We start from the raw sequence: 11,538 nt of genomic DNA on the forward strand, positions 1-11,538 counted from the left end.
TCCAGTCGCTTCATGAGTTACTCAGTGGGCTGTCATTCATAGATCGAGGGTGTGGTTGTTTGGTTTATGCTGAAGATCATTCATGAGTCATAGTGTCCTCAACTGCCTCTCTGTAGCTGCACCAGTGTGTGAGGGAGGGCTCCACCGTTACCGGTTTGAATCTGATATCATATCACTCAGGTAACGTCTGTGAATTTGCACAAGCACATGTTTCATGTTTCAATGACACCGACGTACCCGATAGCGAGGGGCCAGCATCCCCCCCCCCCCCACCCACGCTGCAGTCATGTACAATACTGCGTGTGCTTTACCCTGCATGCAAGCCACTACATGTTACTCCACCCCGCCAAAATCACAAGGTAGGCTACTCACTGTTCCAGTTGAGGGAGGCCACGCCACTTTGCAGACTGAACAGATTCGGTTACTGACTCCCCAGCTCTGTGTTCTGTCCAAAAGGACCCGCAGCGAAGGCTTTGCTTTCTGTCTCATTAAATAACAATGAACAGCAAACCAGGTTGTTGGAGGAAAATGTGTGTCAGGTATGTGCCACGGGCATGCAGGTCTCCATCCCATTCATTCATATTAATCTAAACATTTGAATATCAAAGCATTTCCCCCAATAAATAAAGAAAACAGTGGGGGTTAATGGTTCAGTGAATAGGTATAACTGATGTTTAGATATACAAATTAGCTCAAATAGTTACAGTTGACTAACTTCATAGACGAAAGTTGTACTTTGCAACTGAGATGCACTGCCCTCATGTGGTCACAGCATTATGAGTAAGTAACACAGAGACTCCACTCTTCTGAGTGTGAGCGAAAGGGAGGGAGGGAGAGAGACAGAGAGAGAGAGATGAAAGTGTGGGATCCAGCCGGCCTATATCTGTCTCCCCACTCCCACATGAAATGCAGATAAGGAGAAAAGAAGGTATCTTGTCTGGGGCGCAATGGTGACCCACATCCCAGCTACACCCCCCCCCCCCCCAAAGCATCTCATTACATCAGACTCCATAATGACCCACGCGATCTGAGCTATATGATTCCCATACACACCACCGAATGGTCTGGTATTTAACTTTAAATGTGCCAGTAACGCCTCTGCATGCCACGGGATGTACGTGGGCACTTCCTCTGGATTTCCAAATGCCTCATTTTATTCTATCGGTGGGAGCCAGACTCTCGTCAGGGCTGCGTCCATTTCTTGTTCCACAGGAGGGGCCGTGCTTAAAGTGAATTTTTCTAAATTGAATCATGAATCACTTGTATTCTCCTAATCGCTAGATCGGTATTCTTGGACTTTGAAATATTTCTCCACACATAGGTCATTTTGTCGACTATTTTTAAAAATCCATTTTTGAACGACCACCCCTACGAAACATGGTACGCCCCACTCCCTGCCGTTAGCCGTTGTTGTATCCAAATGCTAGTGAACAGATATGTTGCTACACGCTGGCATTAAAGCCACGAAAAGATGCGCCTTCACGGGATTAAAACAATAAAACAAACAACAAGAAGTCTGGAAAAACTTTGCCCAACTGTGCCCAAACTTTGGTAGACTACAACCCAAATCACTTCCCTTCAGTTTCGAGTGTGTTAGCATTGTTTTATCTCTCGCCACTATTGCCGTCGGACGCGTTTTTATCTTCTTCTGGAGCAGTCCAGTCTGATGAATTCACCGAAAAAAGACGGAGATGATGATGTGCCCGTTAAAGACCCGGTAAAATACGGAGAATTGGTCATTTTGGGGTAAGTCTCTTAAAAAACCTACACCGATAGTAAGAAAAATTGTGAGGACGGAGAAAACCCTCCAGCGGTAAATTAAGGTTTAATATGTAGCACAATGAACCACCAGATGACGAGTTTAGATTTAATCCACTGCTCTTATTAAAGATAGCATCACAGTAACACATTTATACCTCCTTTATTGCACAATACCGCTGCACACCACCCGCCTGTGTAGTAATGTTACAAAGTAACTTTATGTCTCAAATGGCTACATTTTCTCTTGAGACTGTTGTTTTCCACATCAAGTAAGTAATGATGCGTTTGAGTGTTTTAAGGTGCACAAATAAAATGTGGTGTAGCCATATAGCACAGGCTACTATACGGATGTAGCCGCTTTTTTTTTCATCAATGGTTGTAGTGGGGGCTGAAAATCCCAATGATGTCATACTATGCTGGATCTAAAAAGTAGGACCGGCGATGATTTCATTGTCTGGAAAAAAAAAATACAGGAATCCTGCTCATGTTATTTAGTCATAAAGTCTCTTTTATTACTATAATAAATAAATAAAAACGTCGCTGCCAGATGACCACCCATGCCATTAAAAAAAAAAAAGGAGGAGGAGGCGGAGAAAAGCCCCCCCCCCCCCCCCCCCCCCCCCCTCTCTCTACATCACCAGCACACAGTGGGCAGGATGTGCTGATGACAGCCACCAGCTTCCACAGCATTTCCAGCCCGATACAGTTCCACACTGTGCAGGGTCTGCAGGGAGCAGAAATGCCACAACACACACACACACACACACACAGTCATATCCAGGCTTACACAGGCCTCCCTCTTGCCCCCGCAGAGCTTCCTGTGTATGCCAAAGATAACTGACCTAATGGCCTGTCTCTTCCCCTCCGGCTGTACATGGAGTGAGGAGGCCGTAGTCCGCCCGCATCAGAATACTGATTAGTCGCCCTCGTCGGCATCTGACTGTTTGAACAGAGCGGCCCTTTTACATCCTCCAGACCAGAGTGAGGAATTGGTTCGTTTAATGCCCATTATGAGGTTTTTTTTGGGGGGCAGGCAACTTGAACACACAAAGCGTGCTCTGCGGTGGGTGCCACGCCGCTTAATGCGCCTCATTGAGGGGTCCAAAAAGCATTTGTATTTGCTCATTTCAAAACTGGAGCAATAGAGGTTTGGTGTGATCTTGTTCTGCCACAAGCTGGCAGGCTGTGATCGGTATCCTCTCTGTGGTTTTAAACGAGGCCCGAGTGTTATGGGGAAATAGATTTTAAGCGCCTTCCGTTATCGCTGTTAGTATGTTAGAAATGTCACAGTCTCCTATAGAGTGGTAGACAATACACTATTGATGTCAACATTATTACATGGGTGATCCCTTATACGGATCAGTTGGACGTATTAGGGTTCAGACCCATGACCGGTGTGTTACAGCAGGTAACTTTGACAGCACACACCCGCAGTCAGAACGGGCTGTTCTTTCCCCTGCTTCCTGTCACATATCCTATTTGCCTGGCCTGCTTTGTGCGAGTGTGGTTTGACTTTGCATGTGTCAGGCTTGACGATCACATGCCCCGTGTGGTCGATGCCGGGCCTCACTGCAGGCCGTGTGATCTTTGCAGTGGCTGCCTGCCATCGCTCATTACCTTAGTTAGCCTGGACACCGTGTACAGCGTCGCCCTGTCCAGCAGCCTGGCAAAGATCCACTCGCTCATTACCCCGCAAACACCCCCTCCTCCCCCGTCCTCTCTGCATTTATCACCCCCGCACACCTTTTTTATCTCCCCCTTAACCCCTCTTAACGCCGCCTCTGTCGCATTCCTCCGTCTCTCGCCCCGGTCCCTTCCCTGGCAGCCTCCCAGTGTTTTGCTGAGTGCTGACTTTCACAGAGGCAGGCCCCCTTGGTGGTTTGCCCTCAACAAAAATAAACTCTGTCGAGGGGCAGAAGGAGTGAATATTTCATATTGTGCTTTATGATGTGCGCACATGCGTGATGCAGGCCAGAACTGCCCGGGCAGATCTTGTGGAGCTGCTCTTCCTCTGGCCTTTACCCTCCACCCTCTTGTCTCCTAGCCTCCTCTCGCCGTCTTGTCTCCTTGCACCCTGTCCTCCGTTTAGCTTGCTCCACTGCTCATGATATAGCTTCAGACATATTTTCTCTCTCTGTTTCTGTCAAAAGCGCTGGCTACCTTTTCTCTTTCTATAAGCTGATTCTCTCTCTCCTGTGCTCTCTTATCCGTGGTCCCATTTCATATCCTCTGCCTTTTAAACCAGAGCCCTCAGAAGCTTGTTCTCGTGTGTCTTCTTTTCCTGACCCAGACCTTCTCTTGTCAGCCGGGGTCCAGTTCAACCTGCCGGGCAGGCTCATGGAGGGAGCAAGTAGCACTGTCTTCTGTGATTATCACAAGAGAATCTGGCCTGTTTGAACACCCGATCCTCTTACCAACATGCCGCTGACTGCCTGCCCTGCTCTGGCCTCAGGGTTTGTTCCCTACAGAAAATGATTTTTGCTTCCTGTGATTCATGGAAGTGTAGCTCATTAAAAATGCATAATGTCAACAAACGTCCCTTACAGACACACACAAATGTAACCACCAGAAACCATTGATATATATTAATATAAGAGAGGTAAATATAGGCAAAGGTTTTGTGATTTTCACTTTGCTACAACTCAGAAAGGTCGGAAATGTTGATGATTGACTGGGTTATTTCCTGTCATATGTTCAGATTAAGTCTTATCTGGTATTTAATTTGTAAACACATAACTTTTTTCCAAGATTTGTCTGAGGGAAATTCCAAACAAAAGAGAACAAGTGGCATGCGGAGCTCTAACTCAGGTTTTGAATAGATAATAAAGGTGTTATATTTGATATTCGGAGCATTAAATAGCAGCAAACAGCGATGTAAAGATCTATTGGCGTGATGAGCAGAGAATGAAGTCGCTCTCCCTGTGTGGGCTGTAATCAGAGCCTCTCCTTGCTTTGTTGACACAGTCCGGCGGTTACACTTTTGATGCATGTTCGTACATGTGAGTGTGTCCCACTCTGCATTGCTCTCATATGGCGGTTACAGCTAACAACGCCATCCCGACCGACAGCGTTGTTGTAGAAGCGTAGCGCCTAAAGCTCCGGTTCCCCCCTCACGTAAACACCGTTAGATGTGTCGGCACCGTGAGCTGCAAGCCGCCGGATCAGCTGTTGCCAAGTTGAGAGCACAATTGTGCCGGTCTGTTATAATTTATCAAAACGAAAGTTTTAAATAGTTGTCAATAGCTACATTTATATATATTCAGACCTACAACTTACTTTCACTGTGGATTTGTGCAGTTAACTGATTAAACAATCCTGTTGATGTCAGAAGAAAGTGAACATTTAGAAATATCTTTTTTTATCTGATTAAAAGTACAAAACCCAAAGATATTCAGTTTAGTATCATAAAAGACAAAGAAAACTGACAAAACTATTATTTTGTTTTTGTATTTTGCATAAAAAATGACTTAAGAATCGTTGACAATTAATGAGAGGAAAAGTATTCAATTTGTAATGATGAAGAAGGAAGCTGTGATGAGCCGCTTATTAGCATTTCCATTTCATGTATTAATAAGTAAATCACTTTTTTTAAATGATCATTGATTCATTTTCTTGTGAGCGGCTGCTTGATGAATCAATCACAGTTTCAGCTTTTTTGTACTAAACGCTGTCAAAGCAGGCAGTGGTTTCCTCAGCCCCCGCTGTGAGGCGGATCACAACAGAGTCCTCTGATCCGATCCAGAATGAAGGCCAGTAAAGACCGCTATGTCCCTCAAAGTCTTCCTGCCCGCCGGTTATCCTCTGAATAGTTTCTAATAAAGACCACGCGCTGCTGATTAGAAAAGCCTAAAACCAGCATTCTACCTTCTGTGTGAACTCAAACTGTGAAAATGATGTTCCACTTAAAAACTGTTTAGTCAGCACGGACACCGGAAAGATCTTAACATCAAGCTTCCATTGTTTTTTATTAAAACATGAAATGTGACATAAAGGTTCAGAATATTACTGCTCTCATGAGAATAATCTGAATTTTCTGTTTCTGTTAACGGCGTCATGAAAATGATTCTGTTCTGCTGAAACTGCTTTTTATTGTAAAAAACAAAAGCGATTAGATGAAGAGTGAGCTCCTCTTCACTGAGTGTGAGCATCAAGTGGAAGCTGAGTGAGATCAAGTGGGTAGTTCACCAGTGGCCTGAGTGGGCTGCTCTTCTAAAAGAATCTCTGATAATGTCGCCCTAAAGATGCACCAGATCATTGGAGCTTGCACTCTAATTGCAGTTATCTCGGCACCGTCAGTGGCGTTTTATTTATAGCTTTAGTTTCCCCAGAAGAAATGGCCGATCATAAATACAGCATGCAAACAACGGAACTGTGTTTTCCCCCCGTCGTTCGGCTCTCTCAGTGAAGCGAGATGAACTGGCATCAACACGTGTGAGCTTGAGCCGTATTCTAGTCTAGAGATTCTGGTCTCGATTGGTCGGGTCTGATGTGCTTGTGCTCACATTTCTGTCCCTTTCTTCAGGTACAATGGCTCTCTTCCAAGCGGAGACCGCGGGCGCAGAAAGAGCCGCTTCGCTCTGTACCGAAGGGCCAAGGCCAACGGGGTCAAACCCAGCGCTGTGCACATCCTCAACACACCGCAGGACAGCAAGGTACGTGTGTGTGTGTGTGTGTGTGTGTACTGTTTTATCTGTGTGCAACATTGGTTTCCTTCCTGTGACTCCCTGTTGTCTTTTATAAATGAGCTACAGGAAGAATGACTAAGCATGACGACTGCTATATGTGGGCTGTCTGTCCTATATACGTTTGTGTGTGTGTGTGTGTGTGTGTTTTTTTATCACAATCAGGTTATTGTCTCATGTTGCTGTCACATGTAACGTTACAATGTATTTTTTTCCCCATAATCATTAATGGAGGAACATCTGATTTTTGAGTATCATTGTCATTCAGTCTGATGTATGTTCTGTCAAAATGAAAGACTTTTCTAGAAGAGTGGATCCACTGAGCTCGTTGCGGTTGTTGTTGCAGGCTGTCCACAGCAGGGGGCAGCACAGCATCTCTTTCACGCTGTCTCGCAACCAGACGGTGGTGGTGGAGTACTGCCATGACAACAGCACAGACATGTTCCAGGTAACCACCGAGGAAATAAGAAAAACAGGGTCAACAGTGGCTCGTTTCACGCAACAAATAATCCCAGATTTGTGATCACGTGCAAGCGTCTCCCAAAAATACGCTGTTATGTAACGCCATCACAGGGATTTCTACAGTAGGTTGATTATTTTGGTTTTGTTGTGACCGTTGAGTATTACGAGTAAACACTTCTCCAAGGAAGTCTATTTTTATACACAAAGTTCTGGTCTTTTAATAGCATCACATATTTATCTAGTTTCCTGCTAATGATGACGCGTCTTTCACCCACGGTGGTAAAAGTTACACTCACGGGTTATTAAATGTTCTTTAAGGTTGTGGAAAATCCATAAACTCACTTTAAGCTAGTGTGCGTCTATAACTATTAATAATTTTGTACTAATATCATTTAAAAAGCCATTTGTTTTGATGTAATGTACACATGAATGTCAATGAGTCGTAGTGAACACCTCTCTGTGCTGTGCCCTGCAGATCGGACGCTCCACAGAGAGTCCCATTGACTTTGTGGTGACCGACACCTCCGGGGTGGGGAAGGAGGGGGAGGACCCCTCCATCGCTCCGAGCACCATCTCGCGTTTTGCCTGCAGAGTGGTGTGTGAACGCAACCCACCTTACACTGCGCGAATCTACGCCGCTGGCTTTGACTCCTCCAAAAACATCTTCTTAGGGGTGAGCGGACTGATGATCCAAGTAACGTTAAAAAAAAAATCCAGTCATGGTATCCGTATTGTATGTAATTTGAATTGTCTTGGCCACCTCAGGAGAAAGCAACCAAATGGAAAAACCCTGACGGGCACATGGACGGCCTGACCACCAACGGGGTGCTGGTGATGCACCCGGAGGGGTTCCCAGAGGACCCCAAGCAGGGTCTGTGGCGGGAGATCTCCGTCTGTGGGGATGTTTACGCCCTGCGCGAGACGCGCTCTGGACCCACCCGGGGAAAACTGGTGAGTCACCAGCGTCCACGTTGCTGCCCCATCAAGGTAGTGAGGTTTTTTCTTTTGATTGTAAAGTATCGTGTCTTATCTGTGTCAACGTTTTTCAGGCGGAGGGTGAGAGCAGTGCACTGCGCGACGGGTCCCTGGTCGACCTGTGCGGTGCCACCCTGCTGTGGCGTACAGGTGAGGGGCTCATGCGCGCTCCCACCCTGCGTCACCTGGAAGCACTTCGCCAGGAGCTCAATGCGTCCCGGCCCCAGTGTCCCGTAGGCCTCAGCACACTGGCCTTCCCCAGCATGCCACGCAGCCACAGGTGGGAGTATGTTTCAAAACTACTTATTTTCTATCATGGTATTCATCTTGTTTCATTTCCAGTAGCCTGCCTTTTTAAAGACACCTCCACATTATTTAAAAAAAACAACAGAAAATGAAATACTGATGCTGTTCATGTGTTCGCTTCAGCCTTGAAGAGCGTCAGCCTTGGGTCTACCTCACTTGCGGCCATGTCCACGGACGCCACGACTGGGGCCAGAGATCCGAGGGAGTGGCGGAGCCGCGAGAGGGCGAGGGCTCCACAACCCGCCGAGAATGTCCCCTGTGCCGGACCGTGGGTCCCTACGTGCCCCTGTGGCTGGGCTGTGAGCCGGCCGTGTACGTGGACGCTGGAGCTCCCACTCACGCTTTTGTGCCGTGTGGCCACGTCTGCTCAGAGAGGACAGCCAGGTACTGGGCCGAGACCCCGCTGCCCCACGGGACGCACGCCTTCAGAGCCGTCTGCCCCTTCTGCTCCGCCGCCCTCAGCACCCCCGGCTGGACGCGGCTCATCTTCCAGGGCCCCATCGACTAGTCGCTACACAACACACAACCACTGTCACAGTAACAGCCGGATGCCTGAGCTTCACCCGCGTTGCGATCGTTGGTCAGTGTTCAGTGTGGACAGGTAAATTGATTAGGAGTGCCTGTCGTTTTCACGTTATAACAGCAGGTGTGCGCCACACATTCTGAGTGTACAAAAAACACTGTCCAACGTTGTGACTGGATGTCGCCCAAAGCTGAATCCCTGCCCTCGTTCATCCGTCAGTGCTTGTTTGATTGGTATAAGATCTGGAGAATAGGTGGACAGCATTTACTCTAAATGGTCCTCTTGTCAGGGAAGATTCTGCTGTTTTTCATTCCAACAAAACATGAGCTGATTTCGCTGACGACCTTCAACAGGAGAGGGTCCTCACAAGTACAACAAATCACACACAGGAGCTTAACCGATGCTGCTTGACCCCTTTTTGAAAACAATTATTTTCCCTCCATTATCAAATGACAAACGTATCTTAACGCGTTCATTTGTATGTCTCAGAAGCCATGTCTGAAATGACGAGTAGCTTTTTGCACAAAAGAAAGGAATGGCCTTTCTTACTCAGTTCATCTGCAGCGCCTGACTCGCCTGCAGCGCCCGTGTGTCCTTAAACTCGGTGAAACGCCGCCTCTTGCACTTCTCGGCCGGATATCCGACCCACTTCTTAATTTCTCAGACACGTCACCGTAATTGTTGTGAAACGCTGCCACTCATCAAACAGTATAACCCATCCGGTCTCAGCTTATGCAAAAAAAAAAACAACCTTCACCTCTCACACCTAGTCTCTTTATAGATTTGCACCCTGACGTCCCCCGTCTTCCTCCCTCAATGACCGGCTGCTTTATACTCATAGCCGTGTTCTCAGCGGGCAGGTTTAACTCCTCGTGGTGAACGTGTGGGAGGTTACACGGTGAGATCAGAGGCTTGTGCTTCTACACTGCATTTCCAGTGAATCACTAGCGCTTCTTTACGCGAGTATAAGAAGTTCTCATCTTTTGTCTTCATGTATCAGACGTCATGAATTAGCCTCCGTGTGTCGTATGAGGTTGGAATGAAAACCTGCAGACTCTGAAGCACTAGAGGGACCCGCTACACTACGCTGAGTCAAATAGTTCACCTCTTAAGGACACATCTTATGCTGACTATCAAGCGGGCAAGAGGATAAGCACGGGCTGGGAGTGAAACTGGGTTAAAATCCACTTCATAACTCTCTACAGCAATAATAGCAGTCCCATAGATAAGCTAGATGTGCTACGTTTAGCCACGCGTGAGGTCGGCGGTCGCTTTGAACATGGCTGAAATGGTTTCCAGGTTAAGGGCTCAACCAGAGGCGTGTTCAATATCACGATTAGTTTTATTTCCAAATGTGGTGTTGTGAGTATGTGCGTCTGTGTGTGTGTGAGTGTGTGTGTGTGTGTGTGTGTGTTGTAACCAAAGCACTAGAATTTAAAGATGAGCAACTGAATCAGCGAGGAAACACCTGACATTCATTTAACTACTCATTAATTGCCTAAACGTGTTGACAGAAACGAGCACGTTTACGCTGCCGAAGAACACAGCAGCCGTCATAACAGAAGAAATTGCATCGCTACTGTTATTCTGAACACGCCTCCGGTTGCTGCATTCTGCTAAACAGGGTCCGTGTTAGAATGGTATGCATAACCTCAAAAGATAACCTTTTTTGTTGTTGTTTTAAAGAAAACTATTTTATTAGGAAAGGGGGAGGGGTTTATTTGGGGGAAGCGGGAGGAATTCTTTTAGATGTTCAGTGTTTAAAAAAAAAAAAAACAGCAACTATTTTTCTAACTGATAATTTGTTTTAGTGAACTCTTGTTACTCAGTGTAAGCAGGTTCTGTATGTTTCTGAATTGTTCTCGTGTGGTAGATCTAGGAGAGCTTGTGAGTGAGAAAACATTGCCAACACTGTGTCCAACAAACACACACTTAACACACTGCTACCGTAAAACATTGCCCAGACAATGAATGTAGCCAAATACTCAGGCTATATTTAGCCTTCCCTGGTGCTCATATTGAATGGTCTATATTGTGATACTATTTTTGTAACTGAATATTATGGTGTTGCTTGGTGAACTAGCTTGAAAAAAGTCAAGATAATTTTCAATAATAGCCTCAAAGTGTGGAAGACGTATAATTGATAACACACACTCACATGGAAACTGTGTCTAGCTTGCATGTGCTGAACGTACACATACAGTATGTACACTACACGTACACGTACCTGAAAAACTTTGCACGGTTGATTGCCAACCTGTTATTCATGCTGAGAGCGTTTGTCGCAGACCAAGATGTCTTCCGAGCCCTCAGCTGGTAAAACTACAGCATTTCAGTTTCTTTCTTTTCTTTCGTTTTGGAAGACCTCTCTAAAAGAAAAAAGAAAAATAGAAGGAGAGAGAGAGAGAGAGAGAGAGACTAAAAAAGAAAAAGAAATCCTCATACTTGATAGATGCGTGACATTTGTGAATGAGACCTGTCCAATCCCACTTTGTACTACTATGCTAATATTTCCCACCAAACCAATTCACTGCAGAAAGCATTTTGTATTCAGACCGATCGTGGAACATTTAAAGTGACTGAAGGCCAGCCTGCTGTTTAAAAAAAAAAAAAAATCCTGTTTGATGTTTAAATACAAGATTTGAACTCCCGATAGTGGATCGTTGACGCAGTGTTGATAATTACTGTAGCTCAGGATTAGTGATTTCAGATTCATAGAGAGACGTGACGGGAGCCTGGTAGGACACACCTTCAGTCAAAAAACCACATAAACTCAGTGTGAGAGTGATCATCTGATGTAAATGACACGTTGTAGAGGACATACTGTTG

The 11,538-nt window shown here is 45.9% G+C and overlaps 1 protein-coding gene across 1 annotated transcript; it reads left to right on the forward strand.

Moving 5' to 3' along the window:
• The first annotated feature begins 1,455 nt into the window (after nucleotides 1-1,455).
• On the forward strand, nucleotides 1,456-10,368 carry LOC306711204 (E3 ubiquitin-protein ligase pellino homolog 2). The gene is made up of 7 exons (XM_079180024.1): nucleotides 1,456-1,746; nucleotides 6,284-6,413; nucleotides 6,790-6,891; nucleotides 7,381-7,578; nucleotides 7,671-7,856; nucleotides 7,955-8,160; nucleotides 8,310-10,368. Exons 1-7 carry the CDS (start codon nucleotides 1,667-1,669, stop codon nucleotides 8,692-8,694), a joined length of 1,287 nt encoding a protein of 428 aa, XP_079036150.1. The 5' UTR covers nucleotides 1,456-1,666; the 3' UTR covers nucleotides 8,695-10,368.
• Nucleotides 10,369-11,538: the final 1,170 nt, after the last annotated feature.

Source organism: Pholis gunnellus, assembly GCF_910591455.1.
Source record: "Pholis gunnellus genome assembly, chromosome: 19".
Taxonomy (NCBI): Eukaryota; Metazoa; Chordata; class Actinopteri; order Perciformes; family Pholidae; genus Pholis; species Pholis gunnellus.

Coding starts and splice junctions, on each gene's coding strand:
- LOC306711204 (XM_079180024.1), top strand. CDS start 1,667: ATGAATTCACCGAAAAAAGACGGAGATGATGATGTGCCCGTTAAAGAC. Junction 6,414..6,789: donor ACACACCGCAGGACAGCAAG/GTACGTGTGTGT, acceptor TTGTTGTTGCAG/GCTGTCCACAGCAGGGGGCA. Junction 6,892..7,380: donor ACAGCACAGACATGTTCCAG/GTAACCACCGAG, acceptor TGTGCCCTGCAG/ATCGGACGCTCCACAGAGAG.